This window comes from Zonotrichia albicollis, chromosome 5, assembly GCF_047830755.1.
Source record: "Zonotrichia albicollis isolate bZonAlb1 chromosome 5, bZonAlb1.hap1, whole genome shotgun sequence".
Classification (NCBI taxonomy): domain Eukaryota; kingdom Metazoa; phylum Chordata; class Aves; order Passeriformes; family Passerellidae; genus Zonotrichia; species Zonotrichia albicollis.
Window position 1 is genome coordinate 43884852 of NC_133823.1, and position 21914 is coordinate 43906765.

Sequence of the window (21914 nt, forward strand, 5' to 3'; positions counted from 1 at the left end):
CGTAGAAGGATTTGGGCTGGAAGGGGCCTTAAAGCCAGTCTAGTTGCAGCCTCCTGCAATAGCAGCACTGCACCAGGTTGCTCAGAGCTTCATCCAGCCTGTCCTTGAACTCTTCTGGGGCTGGGACACCCAGAACTGCCGCTGGCTGTGGCTCTTTTGCAGGCATCCACCGGCCTTCCTGCCCTCCACCGCGATTGTTTTTCACATTTGTGATTTCCCATCCTCCGTACCGCCACCCCTCCTTTGATTTTGATGATCTTTTAGCGTAGACGGCTTGATTGGCTTTTGGCACTGCGCAGAGCAGCGCTGGGCGGTTTGTTTAATTCATCACGATTTTAACAGATCGGTTGGAAGTTTATTTAAACTCGGAAAAGCACAAGCGGCCTTTTATAGCCCCTTGTGGTTGTAGTTGCGAGGAGTCGCTCCGTTCGGCTGCCAAGGGCTGGGGCGCTCGGTCGCTGTGCCCGTGTGGCCGGGAGCATCCCCCGGAGGCGGAACGGCCCCGGGGCGGGGCTCGGAGGGCTCGGTGCCGGCAGGAGCCGCCCCCCGGGCCCTGCGTCACGGCGGCACCGGCACCGGCGCGTCCCTCCCGCGGGTGCTGGCGGAGGCGGCGGCGCGGCCGGCGCCCGCTCCGCCCTGCCCGCACCATGCTCAGCCTGCAGGACTCCCTCTTCTTCGAGATCAGCATTAAGTCTCTGCTGAAATCCTGGAGCGGCAGTAGCAGTAAGTATGTTGCTGCACCCGGAATCACAGTAGTGTAGCAGATATCTTATCCCTTTTTAATTTTCTTTTTTGGCGATTTTTTTCCTCTATTTTTCTTTCCCCCTTTTTTTTGCATGTTGCCGTGTGAAACTGCCTTTTAGAAAACAGGCTTTTAATGGTCCTGTGTGCTGGTGCAACTTGGCATAGCCAGTCTGAGAGCTATCTGCTTTGTAGTTCTCATGAAAGATTTTGTATGTATATATTTGTTTATTATTTTATTTTCTCAGACTGCAGTTATTTCAGTCTGATAAAGTTCTTTGCACCCTTTGCTGTCCAAGAGAAGTGATGGTAGATGCTCATCTCTGCAGAGTTACCGGATGCTGATGATGTCTTAGTTCTGTCAAGCTCCAAATGCTCCTTTGGAGCTCAGTCACCCTTGGACAGTGTATTTTACAGGGGGGCATTGTTTTTTGTGCCTGAAACCTATTATTGTGCCTACAAAAACTGCCCACTTTGATCTTCTAAATGTCCTGAAACGAGAGTTTCTCGGAGGATTCCTTGTCTGAAGTGAAGCAGTGAAGCAAGGATGCTGCTCTTGGTTCAGACAAGCCGTCTGTCCTCACGTCACCCCTTCACACACGCTTCAATGCAGGGTCTGGGCCCCGAGCTGCCTCGCACCGAGTCCAAGGCTTTGCTAATGTAAGCACAGCAACTTCATGACAGGATGCCAGGAGGTGACAAAGATGACGTAATTGGACGTCAGCTGAGCATTTCCTACGTCTGAAGTTTCTTGTATATGTGAAAATGAAAAAAGTTAAGATCTGGAAGTAACCAGTATCTCAGCTTTGTTTCATTAATTGCTGCTTGAGACGTTCTGGGATGCAGTTTCTACTTACCATACACTTCATCAAAATAGCTCCATTAGGATTTTTACCCAATACAGTAGTATATATTCCGTTGTCTTGTTTGAAGGAATTAATAGCAAGTTATTTATTATACACTGTATTAATCAGTGCTGGGAGATATGCAGATACTTTGTTTCTCCTAATAGCTCATTCAGACCTGATCTGCTTTTTGTGTTAACTGCTATAATTTGTTTTAGACTGACAACTTCTAGACTATTGTCTTACAAGTTAAAGCAATTCATATTTCAGAACAGGTTTTCCTTATAGGTTTTGCTTTTTAGTTTAATTTGTGTCTTGCAGATTAACAGTATCTGTTCCAAATTATACCTTGTAATTGTACTTGGTAGTTATTAACATGCTTGCTGCAACAGAGATAAGCAGAAGAATTTTTCCAGTATTTTATAGTAGAAGTTGAAAATATCTTATGAAAATGATTAAAAATCCTTAATGTTGATTCATGTATATTGTTTCCAAACTAAAGTAAATCGTAGGATACAATCAGTAACAATAAATTTAGTCTGCTACTAGATATATCATTGCATAGATAAGGAGATAAATTGCAGCTTCCAGACTAGATAATTGTCAGCTGTGACAAGACAGAGTAACAATACTAAGATAGAGAGTAATAATAATAAAAAGGTTGTCTGAGAAGCAGTTATATATGGTGCTATGTTTTCTCCTTTATGCCCTCTGTTATGTAAGCCCCACAGAGTAAGATCTTTCTGACTCCTTCATCAGGAAGTGGCACTTGGATCATCTACCAACAAACCAATTTTCTGTGTGTGCTGGTGAGATAGCTGGGGTTTATTTCACTTTTCCCAGCATTGTCACCCCATTTGTGGGAATGGCTGTGATTCCAGCATAGCTGCACGTCCGCTCCGTGAGCGTGAGGGAGTCGCATTCTGATGGCGCTGTGCAGCCTGGCCGGGAGCAGAGCCCTCTGTGCAGCCTGTGCTGGCTCCAAGGACTGTGATTCACATGCAAACCTCAGTGAGCTGAGCTGAAGTGGGCAAGCCATTTGCTTTGTTCCTAAAGCATTTTCTATTCAAGTGATGCACTATGTGCAGAGCAAGGGATTAGACAATATTTACCTTGAGGATGAGCTTGGAAATTCAGGAAATATCCATATGCTAAGAAATTACTTCAGAAAAGTTTTTGCTATGTTTTCATGACATTTTTAGGTGCAAATGCTACTTTTTATAGTTTTTATCATAACTTTAAATTTTTACATGCTGAAGGATGTCAGAAAAGGAGTGGGTGTGCTAGCATGCATTTCCATGTACGTAAAAGTAAGCATCTGCAGGGAGTGTATAAGTGTGTAACAGAAAGGCAGTAAAGCTCCATGGGTCTGGTTAAGGGCTTGCTTAGCTGGCATAATGTTGCAGTGCTGGCTAAGGTTTTATTGTAGTTGATCTTTTTTCTTTCAGTAACAACAATGAAGTGACATTCATACGGCCTAGTTTCAGAATGCTATCTCTGTGCCAACAATTTCAGGCATTACTTCTTTTTAAATGGAGTCAGGAATGTTCTTTTAATCCAGCAGTGAAGTGAGGATGTTCTTGCTTAAGAACGGATTCCTTACTGAAGTTGTGAATGTAACTGGGAGCTTTATACTTGCTTGTCCTCGGGGCTGCTTGGCTCCTTAGTATTTAAGGAATCCTAGTTGTGATCATGTATCTCAGTGCTCAATGGGATTCTGTTGTTTAGCCCATTGCAGTTTCAATGTGTGGTCTATCTAGTGGTTCTTCTGAGTTCCTAAATTGTAGGAAAAATACTAATTTTGATTGTTGTTTATGTTGCTTGGTGTAAGAAAGCTCTTATATTTTGTCCACAAAAACCTTCATTTAAGGTTAAGGAGGTCTGGATGCCATGAGAATTGCTTTTAGTAATGCAGTATGTGGGTTCAAAAACCAAATGTGGTGCTGCTTACAGTGAAAAGCATTAAGTAATAAATACCTTACTGTAAGATATGACACAAGTTTTAATGAAAACTAGGCATGTATTTCTGGGGCTTACAGTCTGGACAGGAACAATGACTTTCCAGTAAGCACAAGTACAATCCATTATTGCTTTATTAGAAGTTTTTTTTTGTTTCCAATATATACTGTATTAGTAGTCATGTCCTGTTTGGAAATAAAGAATTATTTCTGGATTTTTTTTTTTTTAATAGGAAGTACTGTCTTTCTTAAAGCTATCAGAGAGCTTTCTGTTGCTGTGCTGCAGTTGTGCTGTATGTATCTGGTAAACAGAAGGGACTAAACAGAAGGGTACACCTGTCATGTGGGTGCTTCTCTGTCCTTGAATTCATCCCTATCTTCTTCTAGATAAATCAGTTTTGGAGGTGCTTTGTGAGATTTTCCATTCCACCTTGCTCAGCTTGGTTCAGAAGTCATGCATATATCTCAAGAACTTATGCTGGTTAGGAGAACAAGGCTGCACTTTGACAATGCCCCTGCCAAAGCTACATTGAGGTTGTTGCCCTTGGCTTCTTTTTGATAAAGGTTTGTGACAGGGATTTTCAAAGTTACTGAGACTTGTGAGCCTGGGAACAAAGTCCTGCCAGGAAAGCAAGCTGTATCTGCCTGGACAGCAGTTGGTTTGGAAATTGTTATAAAATCAGAAAGAAATGGAGCAGCTTTAAAAGCTCCAAATCATTGGAGCTATGGCTGCCAGGTGCTGATGAGCACATGAAAACTGAGGAGCTGCCTGGCAGATACTTTTGAATCATTCGTTCTCTGGATGAAAAAAAGCACTTGAAGTTTGCTTTTTAAGATTCACTTATCATCTCATAGGATTAGTTTGAAGATTGCTTCCTCCTTTACCAACCAAAAATGAACTCTTGGCTCTCAAGAGAGGTTCTGCTCTGCTAATACAGTATTTAACAAAGTAGATGTAGTGGATTCATTTTTATCCTGTGACTGTTTGTTTGAAGACAGCAGTGAAGCTGTAATTTAAATAAGAAAGGTCACATTACAGTGCCATTATAGGAATATATATGAAAGAGGACCATAGGAAGAATTCTGGGAAAATAAATGTTTTCTTCATGGTCTTATTCTTTAGGAGAAGATGGGTGAGGTAGAGTATACATGGAGGTGTGTGTGGCTTTTTAATAAAACCACAGATTTGCTGCTTCTGTGGCTATTTGCTAGTGATTTATACTTTTTTAAAGTAATAAAAGCACCAGTTTTTAACATACTGGAAGTCATTATTGTATGATAAATTTTATCTTGTTTCCCCATTAACTGTTAAAGAGCAAAGAAAAATAAAACTTGAGGAAAAAAATTGATCTGAGATGTTACATGATTGCTTCTCTTTCAGACTGTCCTTTGAGCTAAGAGTTATTAGTGGCATGGCTGTGCTTTAGAGAATGTTCATACAGCTTTTATATTCCAGTGGATAAACCAGTAATACTTCACAATGTAGACAAGTCCCATTTTCATGAGATACTATTTTTGGTGCCTTCTAAAACAATAATAGTTATTAAATAAGTACAGTATTAAGTAGGGTGTTAACTTCAGCATCCCAAACAATAATATGCTCAGGTTTTTTTGGTGGTTTTTTTTTTTTTTGGAAACTTTTTCTTTATTGTAACCTTGACTTCAAAGGATCACATCACAGTTAGCAGTGTTGCCTTGTATGCTGAAACATGATAGGCACTTTCTAGAGAATGTAACAATTTTTCTTTATGATTATATCTTCCAAAACTGTTTTGACATGTTGCAAAGTGAAATTTTTTAATGAAATATGAATCCAAATGTATTGAGTTTTGGAAAAGCTACTAAATTCTGCTTTTTTGAAAAAAGCATCTACATCTAATTTGTGTTAGTAAATGTAGTTACAGGTCCCTGTACTACTCGAGAAGCAATTTATTTTCCTGTAGAAGGGACATATGATGACCTTTCCAAAGTCTTTAAGTTGTCATGGGAAAAGCAAGTTTCTGTCAGTAGTTAATTACCCAATACAGTGTGAATGTATCAATGTATTAATGTACTGTGGAGTGTGGCCTCCATATTTGGCTGTGTTTATGAACTTCTGTGGCCTTTGATGATGGTCTCTTGTGCAGTACATCTTGAGGCACATAATGAGTCATTGCATTTCCAGATATATCGTGTGTTGTGATATTCATTAACAGAGGTGCTGGTAACGTTCTGTGTAGTAAAATTTGCTATGCAAAGAGAACATTGGGTGGGACTTTTTTTCCTCCTTCTTTCTTTGTTTCTGGGCATGTTTGGAACAACAAGGTCTATCAGTGGATGTAGACTTGAAGAGGATAACAAGGCTGGAGTATAACATCCAAACCAGTCAAAGCCAAGTACCACTCTGAAGCTGAAGAGCACCCAGCATGCATAAGTGAATGATCTCAAGGGAAGGAGGCTCCTGGAACGGAATGTTCAGGATCAGCTGCCTGGCAGTGAGAGGCTGCCTGCCTCTCTTGGTGGGCACGTATGGATGTCTCAGCTCAGCTGCATCCTTGAGTCTTGCTCTCCGGTCTTTTGCATAGAAGCCTTTTTATATTTGCTCATTTTTCTTCTGTGTGACTGAAGATGGGGAGCAGGTTGGGTATTTTGTGGTTGGTCTAGCTTCCATTATTGCTAAGCATTCATACCTACTTGTATACTTTTTGCCTGCCTTACCTATTTGATGTCAGCAGTCTGTATTGTAACACCTTCCATTAGGGTGTGGATGCTCATTAGGGAAGTGCATGTATCCAGATTTTTGTAATTAGCTAAGGTTATGTGATGTTTTGTGCCCTACTTTGGACTTCTCTGCACATAAAGATGGAAAGTATGGAACTGTTATTTAAAACAAAAAATTTTTGAGGATTGTTTTGTGTGAAGTTCTTTGTATTAATTTTTTAATAAAATGCTTGTGTTGTAGGAAGTACATTATATATTGAGATATGCATTATTTGTCTTCATCAGACATAGATATGCTAGAATGAGCTTCTCTTTGTGAAATTCTTTCTACGAAAGTGATAGACTTTCTGCTAAACCCATAACTAGATTCTGTAATGATTCAAATTGCAGAAGAGAATGCTGTTGAAAGGAGAAAGTGCACCAAATGCAAATCACTCTGTCAGCTACTGTTGCTGGAATAAACTGCCTGCTCTGCATGGACTTCAGGAAAGCTCCAGATAAACCAATTGCAACAAGCCATATCAAATACCCCATTTCTGCTGACTGTTTTTTTTTCTTACACTCTAGCTCTGGTGCTTTTGTATTTGAAGGGGAAAAGTTTAGACATTAGGGGTTTAATAGCATTTAAGAGATAACTGACACAACGACATTTATTTATTTGGAAAGGTGGTTGCCAACTTTTTTTTGCTGTATTATGTCCTGTGTACGTGTAGTTAGAAGTTTTCCACTCTACAGAAATAAATGTTCTTCCTCATTCCTATACAAAGAGTAATGATGCTGGTTAAAGGGAGCTGTAAAATTCTGTTAGGTACAGTGCAAAATAAAGGGTCTGTTTAAAGAGGAAAAGGCCATTCTAAATCAGAAAGGACACTCAGAACCTAAAGGAAACTGGGCCATGCTACTGTAAATAAGAATTAAGTTTTTGAACTCTTAACATTCCCAGTTGCCTGTGTGAATGTCACAGGCAAAGGTTTATATTGGTAGGTCTGGTGGAAACTACATTTTGTGAGAGATTTCAGGGGAGTTTAATGAAACTTGTAATAGGCTACCAAGCTTCAATAACAGAAGAAAATAAAATATTGAGGCATAGAATTGCTTGAACTGCTTTTAACATTAGAATACTAATTATTGGAAAATTAGATTACAGAAAGAAATAAACTTATTATCATTGAGTTTGCTTTAAGAGCTCTCATTAGACAAATCCAGGAGTCTCTTATAGACTGATATAGAAGTACTTAAAATAAAGTGATGGTCAAAAAGCTAGATGTGGAAAGTGTTTCAATGCAGTTACAGAATTACATGGTTTATGAGTCTTTAACTAATTTTCATTAGAATTTAAACTTGATGCCCTAATAGGTATAGTTATTAAAATAAGAAAAGAATGATGTGTAGGACATATGTTACTCCAATCAGAACAAATTCTTCTAATGAATAAGTATATATATATAATATAATGCTTTCAAAGTAGTAGTAGAACACAACAGGCATATGAAACATTTTCTTCATTCTTTGCCTTTTCTCATTCTTCTAAGAATCAAGAAGTTGGAAATCCAAAGGAAAGAGTACTTTTTATCAGATATATGTAGACTCAGAAACAGACTGCTGAGAGTTGAAAAAACAACCATTTCAATCTTCAAAAATAACATTTTTAATTTAGAACATTAATATTTATGGGTTTCTTGCTCAAGAATTCATTTAAGTTCTAGAAGCAATTAATTTTATAAAGAGATCTTAGGAAAGCATGGGAGGTATAAATAACTCCTGTGCTTCTGCCTATCAGGCACAGCTGACATGTGATTTGGGATATTTTCAACTATATTTTTTTAAGTTTTCTTTGCAGACAACTGGTACAGACAAGAATAGTGGTGTAGAAAGATATATGAATGCCTTAAGCCCTTGCAAATCAATGCTAGCTAATTATTGGATATATGAAAGAACTGTTACATTCACAGTGAGTGCTATCAAAGCAGTGTAAGTAGCTCTGGGGGTTGTTCATTTTCTTCCTTTTGCTTTTTTTATTCATCATCCCTGTTTGCTGCCTTTATTCATGCTGCTGAACTAGAACTGAAGATCTTCAGGTTAGGAAAGTGATGTCTGTGAGGGTGCCAGGGTCAGTGGTCAGTAACAGCTCAGCAGCTCTTAGTGAAGCCCATGCTGGGCTTAGAGAATCGTGTGTCTGACATCCCAGTGGAAACCTGCCTCCTTTTTCTCTCCAACATCTTGCTTTGTGCTGGCTGTCAGCAGGACATAGCAGCTGGGCCAAATATCACCAGATTTTTACTGTTCTTTCAGCTACAAATGAGGTCTTGTCCTGAAAAAAGAGAGGCTGGCAACTGGCACTTCGTTTTTATGACAGCAAAGTGAAGAAAGAAAGAAGCAGAGCCAGGTGTACTGAGGTTTGACTGAGAAGTTCAAAGGTTTTTTTGGTAGCTGTTTGAGCTCTGTGTCCAGAAAGCCATGATAGACTAAGCTGGGGATATTAAGGTGGAATCCTACATTGTTCTGCATGTAGGGGTATTTTCATCTTTTAATCTCTCTTCAGAAAGTAACTGGGTAGGAAAAAAGGAAAGAGAGTACCCAAAACCTAGAAATAACCTAGTAGAAGTGCATGGATTGCAAAAATTTTGCAATCTTTTTGTCTTACTTTTTTTCTTCTTAAATAATGATTTAAAAAACCCTGAAAGAGTACTTCAAGTTAGAATTTTTCTTCTGTGGGAAAAATTAAAAGTGTGTCACTAATTCTGAAAGAACTATTTTAAGAAAACTATGGGCAAACGCCTGGTTTCCCAAATATGGCAAAAGGTGACCAAAAGGAAAGTGATTTTACTGTTAGAAGTTTTCCCAGTATCTATCAGTGGTTCAAAGGTTAATTTGAATAATTTTTACTTATGTATTTATATTAATTTGTAGTTCATGCCTATCTTTTATGCCCACATTATTCCTAAAGACATTGCTGTAACTGGAAAACTGGAGTGCTCATTTTGGAGAAGACAAGGGAAAACAAGAACATAATGTGTTTCATCAGATAGGGGAGAGGATGGCAGGACAGAGCTGGGAGGTCCTCGGCATTGGTTCTATATTATTTGAAGTAATCCTGTAAGATTTCATTATCTAAAATGTAGTAAAGGATGTGAATTTATGCTACCACAGAGCACAAAAACATTTTGAAGCATATTGAAGCTGAAGTTCAGCTTCACTAAAAGTCAGTCTTGGTGTGCCAAAATGGTGTCTTGCTGTAGATTCAAGTCTTAAAAAAAAAATAGTATGCACTGCACTTCTCACTCTGAAAACCTGAAGTGAGGCAGTACTGTGTCCTCGGTCAACTTTAACTTAGATACTGTTTTTTTAACATATATTCTTGCACATTTCTAGTTTTATCTCGAGCTTTTGTATGTCTTTCTTGTGTGCTTACTTCTGCTGAGACCATCTACATAACGGTGCTGAGAAAAACAATGTTAAGTCCTTGAGAATGTTTGCAGTTTTAAGACTGAGGTGACCAGGACTGACTGCCAGAAGGCACTTGTGAGTATCAGACAGTTGTAGCTATTTGGGACTGAGAGAGGTGACAGAGACCCATGAGGTGCAGCTGTGCCATCCTGACATGATTAAAACATCTCGGTGGTTTATGGTGGTGTTAATATGTGAGCACGCAGACTGAAATCCCACATCCCAAAAGAAAAGGATGAGCGATGAGCTCGGGATGTGAAAGTGGCGTTTCCAGGTCACTGGCCAAGAGCGTAGCTGGGCAGAGGCCAGCGCTTGTTATCGTTTCATGGTTTGCCTTTGGTCTCCTTCCAGGTGGCAGGGCTGCAGCGCTCCCTGCTCTGAGGCCCCAAGCCCCCAGCATGCCCAAACTGCACCTCTGCTTCTGTTCCCCCCAGAAGCTGGTCAGTTCATCTCACCTGTGTTTTATTACTGGAGAGTGATTGTTGAGGTCATGTTTTATTACAATAGATACAGAATTTGCCTCAATATAGTGAGGAAGCTTGAGCTCTAAAACCTTGATCAGAGAATCTGAGATTTCCAGGGTTAAGTAGGAATAACTGGGCAATGTATAATATCAGTTCTGTTAATAGTATACTTGAGCAAGAATGAAGAAAGAATTGCTCCATTTTAAAAATAATGCTGCCAATATATTTATATATTGCAGCTTAGGAGATGGCACCATTGACTACCTCTCTGTAGTAATTCTGGTTGGAAACTTAAGTGACCTAATTTTTATTTTTTTTCTTTATCATGTAGCAGTAGTAAGCAGTCCTACAGATTATCAGACCATTATTTGTTTTGATAGAGATATCCTCTACTAGGAAATTTTACCCTCTCTTCTTAAAGAGGGATGAACATTGAAGAATTTTTAAAGCAGAAACGTAATTGTTTCATATAATTTTTCCTGCATATTCCTCATTTTTATATTTGTTGTGAACTGTGTAGTCATTTAAATATCGTGCAAGTACTGCTGTCACTATTGACCAGCCATAGTTGCTGTCAGCACATGCAGTTAGATACTTAGTTCCTTTTCAAGCCCCAAAACATGGTAGTATTTGAATGACTTGCAGATCTGAATGTAGCTGTGACACAGTTGTCTCATCTCCTTAACAGGCTGCTCTCTTTGAAATATGGATTGATGTATAAACATGTTTTTATTTTTATCCCTGTCCATCAGCTTGTAGGCCAGTGTATCTGTTTCTTTTCTGATAGGGATATTTTCTGTTTCTTTTCTGATAGGGATAGTACAAAACCCACTATTTAATTTTTACCACAACACAGTGTAGGAAATGATGTTGCAACATTGTATAAACTGTGTAGCAGATGTAAATGTGATATCTTGTAAGAGGGAAAGCAGGTATTATTTAAAATGAACGGAGGGGAGCAAAGTGAGTGAGTCCAGGAGCACCACCAAGCACTAGGACGGGGGGTGCTCAACGTCCAGCAAAAAGGCACCACAATGCTTGTGTCAAGCTATTACATCTGTAATCTATGGTCATGGTGTGGGAGCCAGGAATGTCAGGTGTGTCATTCCCCATGTGTCCTGGGCTCCTTTTCAGTTGGCACCAGATTTTGGAGCAGTGTTTTTGAAGTTGTCACTGTGTAGTGTGCCCATCCTGTCCCAGTCTGTGAGTCATTACGTGATTCTTTGTCTCCAGCTCTGGGTGTGTTGTGAAATGCAGGTGGGTGAGGGGGATCCCCGTACCCACTCAGGCAGGTGTTGTTGATGCAGGCCTTGCTGAAAGCACCAGTTCCCTGGTGCCTCCACAGCCAGAACCTGGTGCCTCCCATTCATATCAGCCTCAGCCTCTCAGGTACAGTTCTCTGCAATACTTTTTAGCGCTTAAACGAGTGCATTGAAACCAGATAAAGTTCCTATTGCAGAGAGAGCAAACTACTTTTTGAAGTAAATTAGAATCAGATAAAAACATTAAAAGAAAGTTGAGGGAGTTAGGAGAAAAAAGTTGGTTTTTTCCTTGTGATACCAGTACACGCAGCTCAAATCTTTTAGATGACCAATTTAGCCATGTATTTTGGAGTTCCATGGACAAGCATATGACAACCTATTTTTACTTCAGATGTGACTGGTCTCCTCCCATGAAACTGACAAAGAAGCTGGTAACTCTGAAACCTTGGTGTGTTTATGGTGGCTAAGAATAGCATGGCACTGAGCATTGTCTCCATATAGAAGTCCAGTGTGAGTGCTGGCTGTGTGCTTGCTGGGTGGGGTTTTTTGCCAGGTTTGTGCTGTGCCCTTGTGCTTCGTCTGAGGACTTAAAGCCTTGAAGGCAGCCATCTGCTTCCCTAAGGAATTGCACAACTTGGGATTCTTCCTAATTTAGTTTACTTTTATTTGCAGTAAGCATAGATAAATTTAGTCAGAAAGACTGATTAGAATTAAAAGTGTCTCATGCTTTTCCTTAAAAAAAAACCAACTAGGGTCTCATGTGAACTCAACACTACCTTTTGCTGTTAAAGACTTGAAAAGCACTGAGAAACCTCAAAAAACAATACCCATACTAGCCCACACATGCAAAGCAAATTTGGATAAGTGTCCTAGTGAACAATCTTAAGTTTTCTATATATTTGTTAATTTTCATATTCATAAAACTTTTTTCCCAAGAAAATAGTTGTCCCAGACTACCAATAAATAAAGCAGCTGACGCTGCTGTTTTTCTGTAGAGTTTGAGGAATGGACTTGACTCAGAAGAGCACATTTGATAAACAGGAAAAACACTGACAGCTAACTACACCTATTTAAAAACAGAACTTACAATAGCATTATAAGATGTGTTTATGCCTTCACAAGGAAATTTTTGTTGTAGTTGAAAAATACTCAGTCTCTCCTATGTGCTGATAGCTCTTTGGTAATATCTACTGGGAACTGAAACTCATTGGAGTTAAATTTTCAGAAGAGGTGATCCCCTGAGTGCAGGACAGAAAATTTTGTTCAGGGAAATTATCAGGTTTTTTTTTACAGTTAAATATATGTAGTTACCTGGATGTGAAAAGAAAAAGGGGTTTGTTTTTTTTCTTCCTCAGCAAAATTACTAAGAATATGCTTTTGAAAATGTTGGTTTCATTATTTCTGTTTTTCCTCCTATGACATGTTTGTGTTAAATGTGGCAGATTGAGTTAGTCTAGTATATTTTCCTTTTCAGCTCATATGTTCATATGGAGGATTACCAGGCAAAACTGACAGAATTGGATCGTGGAACAGTTGTTCTTTTCTGAAATTGATATTTAATGCATGAGACACTTTTTGACCCTCATTTGTGTATGCTTGAGCATATTCCAATGCTGGATTGTATTTGTTTATTTATTCTCTCCTTTGCTTTTTTAATCCTTATTTATATATACCCAACACTTCAATTTTCAAAACATACCTTGGTATCAGAAATACTATTACAGTATTTCTGAGTACGTTACTAGATTGTTATTTACAAAGAAGTGAAGGTGCTCTCTAAGAAGACCCAGGGGCTAATGTATTGGTTTTGGGGTTGTTTGTTTGTTTGTTTGTTTTTAATGATACATTATTTGAAGTTCTTGGTTACCTTATAACTGACATTCCACAGTCCTTTTCTGAAATAATCTTTTGGAGCAAAACTGCCAGCATTCATTACTTTCTTGCATTTACTCAGGAAAGGTATCAATTTGACACTAATGAGGATAATTGAGGATAATGAGCATAATGAGGATAATGAGGAAAAGTTTTTTCCTCTTTGAACTGGGAGCTGGAATTGCCCTCTTCTCACAAGGAAAGAATAAGCAGGCAGCGAAGTGAGAGAAGGTTAAACAAACTACCTTGGCTGTGCTCTGTAAGAGACCTCTTTGCAAAGCTGCTGGCTTCTGACACAATCTTATTTGGAAATAAGATTAAGCATAAATTTGTTGAGTATTTTGACATTGTTTTTTCTTCAAATACAGTGGACCAATAGAGTTTTTTATATCCTTAAGTTTGCAAACTGAGGATGTGAAGTTTTGTTTTTCCAGGGAGCTGTGGATTAGGAAAGATGAGATAAGGCATTTAAGTTTCTGTTTGCTAGTTAACAAAGGCATAGCTGTGGTCACTTTGTTACAGAATGCACTTTTTGTATGTGGTGTATACCGATCTTTTAGTACATTGAAAGGAAATAACACATCATCATGGTGCAGTGACAATTGTCAGTGTCTGTGCAGCCTGTATTTATGTGTATTCCTTTGCTGCTATATCCTTGCCTTAGTTCTAGATTTTAAATGCTACTTCTTAAAACTTTAGATTTAGTACATGTTTTTCTTTCTCTTCATGTAGTTAGCATACCATGGAAGTGGTATGCTTTTACTCTTTATTCAGAGCAGGTTCACTCTCATCATTGCTGTGGAAATGTGTGTTCTCTTAACTTACAGATCAGTGTGTAAGGAAATCTGAAATAAACACTTGTGAATAAAATTCTCTTTCCTTCTCTTCCTACTCTTTCACTCCACAGGCCTGACTAGTCTATCTTTCACTGCTGCCTTTGCTTCTCTTCTGCTTTTAGTTTAACATAATTTAGCCAAGCATTGATTTAATTTTATTGCCTTTGCTAGCTCAGCTTAACACAGGATTCAGAGCATCAGTGTGTTTCCAGCCTGGTGCAGCCTTCAATTTGATGGCAAAAATGAGTTTCTCTCTTAGCAGTAAGAGAGAGCAGTAAGTTCTGTTCCCTGCCCCACTTCCCTCACCCCACGGGCTGTGCAGGGCACGCTTTCTGCGCCAGTCAGAACGGTCATGAGTGCTTGCAGATTTACCAGTGTGCCCTTCCCTGTTGCTTGAAAAGTTGACCATCGGTATCTGGCTCTCGAATGGGAGGGAGAGGGAATAATGAGAAACCAAACTGCCTTCAGCAAGCTTAAATTTGCTCTGTAGGAATCTGCATCCCCCTTGGAAACTTTTTCTAAATAATAAAAAATTCCAGGAGACTGAACTGAAGGAGAAATAATACTAATGAGTTATGGCCTCTCAGCCATTGCATGAATGCACAAACCATCTAAAGGCATGGTAACTGACTGGTATGCTGCTGACCCTGAACATATAAGCCCCCATGAAAAGCAGGGAATAGTACTGGCTCAGACTTAGTGGGGACTTGGTTTACATTTTCCAGATGGATCAGAAGAACTAACAGAACAAGCCAATATTAAGCAATTCTGTCTTTGCTCTCCATATTCAGTGGGAAGTTGATATCTTTGTCCCAGTTGCAGAAATAAAGTTAAATAAAAAATAAGCGTCAGATACTGCCCTTTAAAATTAATACTGTAAGCTTTTCTTTTTGGCAAGTTAATAATACTGGAATAAATTGCTTCTGTGTTTGCATCGTTAATGAAAGTATGACTTGCAATGCTGTAGAAGCCTAGTGCTAATGAGGATAGGGAGTAAAAAAACAAGTTTAGGGATTTTTTTATACTTATGTGGTTATTCTTTTGAGGGAACACAGAATTTGTAAATGAGTGAGTGTTGATAGTTCTATATGTTCATTGGTTAAAGTTCAGTGTTTTGAAGGCAGCTGAGATAGCAGGGTGGATACATACATTGTTCGCTTGTGCTGTGCAAAGTAGTCTGACAGTTCAGGGCATGTTTGGTCTTCACAAGGTCTACTGGAAAAGGAGACTGAAGGTACCAGATGTGTGCCTGGGGTGGTATTGTTTCTCTGAGAAGCTTGCAACTTGATTACAGAACTGATTTCGAGCAGAAATGGCTGTGTTAAAGTCTAGCTTGCTTTATTATATGTGCACCTTAAAATTGCATAGAAGGCAGTTTTATTAAGTGTCAGGACACTAAGAGTATTTCTGAAAACTACTGTTGGAAATTTAACTTATAACCCTGAATCTTTGCATTCCTGCCATTATCCTGCTTCCAAATGTGATGGATTATGTTTAGATTATGGACAGATGAGACTTATCCTTTACATTCTTTGAAGCTGATCTTGCATGACAGCAACTTTCTAACAGTGAAACAAAGCATGTTAAATAAATTAGTAGTTTGGAAGTATGCCATTAATTAAGTCTCACTTCTTTCTAAATAAAGATTGCTGTGAAATTCAAAAATATTATTTTTAATTAAAGTACTTTATTTGAAGAGGTTTTCTATTCTGGCTGTTGTTCTAGAAAAGGAATTACATAAACTGTATTTTTAATGATCTGACACTTTAATGGCCAGGATATCCTGATGGCATGCCGTAATCAAGAGTGACTGGGCAGGACTTGAGACAATTGAGTTCAAACTGATTTCCTCTTCCCCCTCTAGTTTTTGTGTTCTATCACATTGTTTTCCACTGTGTATGGTTTGCTCTTTTGGCATCTTGTGCTATCAAAATTATTTTTTAATTTTTCTTTTTTTCCTGTCTGATAATAATCTACATGCATGGTCTGCCATACAAGGCTCTGTCAAATGAGTCACAAAATGAGTTGTACTTCTTGCATATGTGTCTAGAAATTTCAGCCAGTATTTCCCATCTATTCCTAGCTGCTGTGTTGTTGAGGATTTTTTAAAATGTATGTAAATTAATCTTATATTCATCTTAGTTATTTAAAAAAATAGTTTTTAATTTTAAATTTCTTGTTTGCTGTGGTAGTTGCTTCTGCCATAGATGGCACGGTCTGTCCTGCTGTCTGACACTACATTAGAATTACACAGCCCTAGAGATCAGATTATCTTCAGCATTATCTTTGGAGCTTCTAGCAGCCTTTGATGCTGTCAAATCCAACATTCTCAGTGGACAGAGGGAGCCCAGTAACAGTCTATTTCTGACTACTGCCCTGGGTATCCTCACACTATCCTGAATGGCAGATCTGATCTCTTTTTCAACCGTTAAACTTCTTAATGAAAGTTTTTGTGCGTTCTACTCCAGTGAATAAAAAATACTCATCCATCTGATTTGGGTGATCGTGCATTGTGTGTGTGGCTGTTGTTTGTCCTGTTCAGCCACAGTTCTTTGAGAAGCAGGTGCTCCTTGCACACTGTGAGGATAGAGGGTTAGAAAGAATGTTCAGTGGAGCTGCCACTTCTCACCTGTGCATAAAGGTGTGGATGACTGCCACGTGCCATAATTGCAAAGCCAGTAGGGTTTACTTGGAGAAATTCAAAGTTCTGTTTCTCTCTTCTCATGTGTCTGAATTTACAAAAAATAAGTATTTAAAAATAATTTCCCTGATTTTATGTCAAATCCATTTTGTCTTTTTGTCTGTTCTAGAGTTTCAGGAACGAAATCACATACCTATTTTATTTTTGACTTTTCAAAGTAGGGAAGGGACTATAAGAGATGAAGTCCCATACATAAATTGGAGTATTTGCTGGTTAGAGTTTGCTCAGCCGTTAAAGCAGCTAGACAAGAAGAATGTCTTGTTCTCTTCATAATGCTTCCTCAAAGAACATCTGAATATTAGTACAAAAAAGAGGTAAAAGAACAATGTGGCAGAGAATATAACAAAAGGTCTCCAGAGGATTATGGTGATGGGGAGTTTGGAAAGGAAAAAAGACCTTTCAAGGACTTTTTTATGTTTGACACATGGGGAATTTGCTTCATATATCCCAGACAATGGTTATATGTGTGGAAAAGATGCTGGAGAAATTTTTTTCTAAACTGAAATATTTGTGGTTTGTTACAGTTGTTTTTTTTCTAATAATTAAAAATGTTACTTTCAAGTTTGATGGAATATTACTTCCCTTTTGCTTCTTCTCTTGTGGGAGACTGTTTGGTTGCGTTTCTAGAAATTTATGCCAAATGAAAATCTAAAAATCACATTTTAAGGATGAAAGTGACAGAGGTATTAGCAGCAGTGGAGAAGGCGGCTACTGAATCTCTGGAAGGACTGAATTACTTAGTTGTAAGGCAGAGCTCGAAATCTGAGGATCATCTGTAGCAGCAAGACTTCTAAGGAATTGCAATCTGGCCCAGATACCTAGAAAACCAGATATTGCCAGACAAGGTTCTGTGCCTTAGAATTTCTGCTGTGTCTTTGTGTTGGCAAGAAGCAAGGCTTCTATTACCATTCTTGCCTGTGTTTGCAGAGTCTTTGAGAGCAGAAAACAAGTTTCATGTGAGTACCGGTAACTAGACAAATTTACAGCTGCTCTCCCGGTTGAGTCAACTTTCCTTAAAGAAAGAATGTTCATATTTGCTGGAGGTAAAAAAAAATAATCTTTAGAATAAAACTTCAAAGATTTCTGTGAAGATTTTGTTCTGTGAGGATGTTTTTAGTCCAAATGAAAGCTCAGCTGTCATAGCACCGGTTCCCACAATAAACTCAGAAATACCTTGTGTATTCTCTCTCAGGCTATCCTTCATGTTACAGCCGTATGATTAATTTCGTTAATTAATATGGTTAATAATTAATTAATTACTTGTTGAAATTAATTTATCTTCTGTTTATTGATTCATTTATGTTCTTTGTCCCAGAGTTGGGCTGAAATTAAACATGTCTGAGATTCCTTAGAGAAGTTTTTAATAGGGAAGTGTTTCTGCTGCAGAAGTAAAATGTGAGTTCCGATTTAGACGTGGAGAGGAAATTATCAATCCACATAAAACTTCCTCTCACTGAAAGGTTGGACTTGGCTTTACAAACTTTACATGAACCGTAGCACTGAGCAAAGCCACTTGTAAGCCTGTTTCTATTTCACAGGTAGGTAATCCATTCATCTTGTCATCATGTGAGATGTCATAAATGCATGACACAAGTACCAGCTACAATTGCTGGTTACTTGATTATTTCCATGAGTCATTTAAAACCAGTAAAGAATTGAGAGAGGTGAGGTAAGAATTTGCACTCTGGGCTTAGTCCTTGTGACCTGTTAATGAGAGAATAGTTCTTCTTTGCCTGTTGTGTAGTTGGACACATGAAGCCAAAAGTTTTGTTAAACATCTTCCAAAGAAAGTTCACTGTATACTGTCAACACAGAAAAGGAAGAGAGAATTCCATAGCGGGTGTTACTGGATTAATTAGTTGTGTAGTCTGTATTGAAAATAATAGGAAGTTTGTTCTTCAAGAACTATGTATCCAGACTAAGGTATGAGAAATAGGGCAAAAAGTGCTGGCTTGTTTTCTTGATCATGTATATTCTAATGTATTCAAATTTATTTCAGTTTCTCCTGCTGTGTTTGTATTTGTGGTCTGTATGTATTATATACAGCAAAGGAATGTCTAGGTACCAGACTCTATGAAAACATGTGGTCAGTTGCCCATAATAGATGCTTAATTTCACGGTCAAAGACTGTGAATTTTGTTCACATTATTTAGGTTATCTTGTAAAGTGACATTGCTCTGGTGTCTGGAGGCTGCTTTGCCTCTCCTTTGGCATTGAGTGTTCCATACCAATATCAAGATTAATATTCATATTAGGTATGGGGTTTTTTAAGGGCCTTGTAGGAATGTCTCAAAAAAGGGCATCTGGCAGAAACTCAATTTCTTGATCCGTCCAAACAAATTACTGAGAATAATTTACATAACCAAGAAAATTAGAATAGCATTTGTATAAAAACAGATGTGCTCAAAATGAGTATATATTTTATGAGTTTACATTTTTTTTCCTCTTTTATTGTATCTAGTAGCACAGTTTAAGATTAGTACCATCTTGCTGGTAAATAAGTGTTAGTGAAATAAATTAGAAAATCTGGATAAATGCAGTATAATGCAGAAGTGTCCACTAATTCTGCAGGACTGCTGAATCCAGCACTTGTGTGACGCTGCTGAGCCAAGGAGCCAGCCACGTATGCACAGTACTGGGTGTGCATGGCATCAGCAGGGATTCAGCACAGCTGGAGCAGGTGAGGCAGGGATAAACCCAGCTGTCAGACAGGCTTCATGCACTGTCAGTAGTGCTGCACAGTTGGGACAAAAACCAGTGACGTAGACCTGGTTGTCTGCTGTGCCACCACGTGCTTCAGCAACCCAGGTAAACCACAGCCTCCTATCGCTACTGGGAAAGCAAATCCAAGGGATTCCAGTGAAGAATGGCTCTTTCTTTGTATTTGCTTATAGGTTGGAGGCTAAGATCTGGAATGTGCACCTGGTACTAGAGCAGTGTTTGTTGAGTTCCATTGTATTCCTAAAGCTGTTCGCTGTTCCTTTATTCAAGTCATAAGGCCTGCTCACTGGTAGGAGCAAGCAGAGTTTGGAAACAGTAAAAACCTGATGATCAACATGGCTTTCAGAACTGTAAAGTAATGATAAATTTAGTGAGGAAGTTGCTCTGAAAAACAGGGTTCTTATCAGGGACATGGGAAACCTAGGTTTAACATTTGGGCTCTATTCATAATTTGTTGGCATGATTCTGGATAGATTGCCATCTCTTTTGAGCATTGACATCCTTTTTAGGAAAAAAAGTATTCTTTTGGTAAAATAACTAAAGATTGTTTGTTATGAAACATTCTAACAATCACTACAGACAAGTTTCCATGTATATTAATATAATTTCTGGAGGCAGGATAAAATGTTCTAGATGTTATCAGAGTAGAAGGCAAGGAGTTTAATTAAAATTCCTTTAAGTAACCACACGTAATATTTTTAGTCTTTGGAGATTTTTGTATTGTCAGTTGGACATGCAAACTCATTCTGCAACAAGTGTCACGGGAAATATAAAGTACTTCTGAAAGTACATGTGCTTCAAAAATAACAGTAAAAAGCTTAATTGCTAAATGTGAGGTATGTAAAATTATGTACTACTTTAGCAATTAATTATAAAAATAGCAACCAAGAATATAATCTGCTTGATGAAAACTGCAGAGGCTCCTCAAGATTGTGCTGAGCATGTTTATTTTATAGTTGAGTACCTTATTTTAAAATGCTATAAAAGTAATTCCAGATGTGTTTTCAGGTATGTGGAAAGAGGGAAGATACCTGATGAAAGTTTTGCTTCAGTCCAGCCATTTCCAGCTTCCTGAGACACAGCAGCAACTGAACCCAAATTTCAGTTCAAGCAATAACCGTGAAAAACTTGGGGAAGAAGCACATATAAAGTGCCAATACTTGGCTAAGTGTAAAGTAGTACCCAAAAAAAGTCTGAAAGCTAAAAATTATCATTTTTTATTAGCCATGAAGTAAAATGGACTCATCAGCTGTCACTTGCTAGCATTCATTACCTTTCATTACCTGCTTTGTATGTTTGAACCCTGAATAGTCTCATTGGTAAATAGGATGCTACTTTATATCATCACATATTTATGCATTTGGGCTATGCAGAGAGAAACAGGATGATAAAATAGTAGCATTCTTTACTGTCAAATTGGGTATTAAATAACCTTTCCTAGTTCTAGACAGTTGTGTTTAACATGAAACAACTTTGTTTTTCACTTAGCATACATCAGGGTGTGTTGCCTTTTGACCTAGGAGTGTGTTGTCTGTCTAATTACCCTTTGTATTGTTTTACTGTTCCTTGCAACTATCCAAACAATTCGCTGTGGCCCTAGCAACCAAACAATACTGTTTAACAAAGATTTCCTTACTGCATTGCTCCCAGATTTCCCACGTAGCAGTAGCTCACATCAGAGCAAACAAACAGGATATTGTTTCAAGTGAATAATGTTCACTGTTTTCAAGTGGTTCGTGAAAGTAGTTTTTTAGTTTTGAGCTGTTGCAAGCTGTATGGTTTCTGGTTCCACATCTCATATGAGGTTCTGTAGAATGCTTCATGTTTTGAAGCTTCCAAACGATGTTTGAGACTTGCATTTTCTCTGGCAGCTAAGAGTAAGGAATGGCTTTGCTTTGATGGCAAAGAAGAGCAGAAAAAAATTATTTCATTCTGGCCTGCAATGACTTTTTTTTCCCATTAAGCATATTTAAATTAATATAGATCCTTTTTACAATTTTATTAATTGCAAATTCATGAGTAAATGCATCCCACTGAATGTAATTATACCAGATAATAATGTTGTTTGACCTAGCTAAGAAATCTAAGAATAGATTTTGACTTTTCTTTAAGACACTCTTGTATATTTACTTATTAAATACTCGAGCTCCCTCTCCATTTTCCCTTGTACATGTTTTTGTGCGTATATGTAACTAAATTACTGGTTTTACAAAGGAGATGAAACCATGAACATTGTCATATGCAAGACAAGAGTCTTGATGCTAATGTCAACCACTAGTGGTGTTGTGAATTAGAGTCCTCAGCAAGTTCATGGATTAAAATAAATCCTAATAATTTTTTCTTCCTTTTACATACTCTTACATTTTA

General features: G+C 38.2%; 1 protein-coding gene across 11 annotated transcripts in view; it reads left to right on the plus strand.

The window, feature by feature from the left end:
- Nucleotides 1-21914, plus strand: part of FRYL (FRY like transcription coactivator) — a 159742-nt gene that overhangs the window by 39486 nt on the left and 98342 nt on the right. The window contains exon 1 of one of the 11 annotated variants that reach the window (XM_074541520.1): nt 564-723. The exons of the other annotated variants lie outside the window; for them this stretch is intronic. Within the exon in view, the coding sequence (XP_074397621.1) occupies nt 648-723 (76 nt within the window). The 5' untranslated portion in view covers nt 564-647. Of the gene's footprint in view, nt 1-563; nt 724-21914 lie in introns of those variants that run through there. 11 annotated transcript variants of the gene reach the window in all.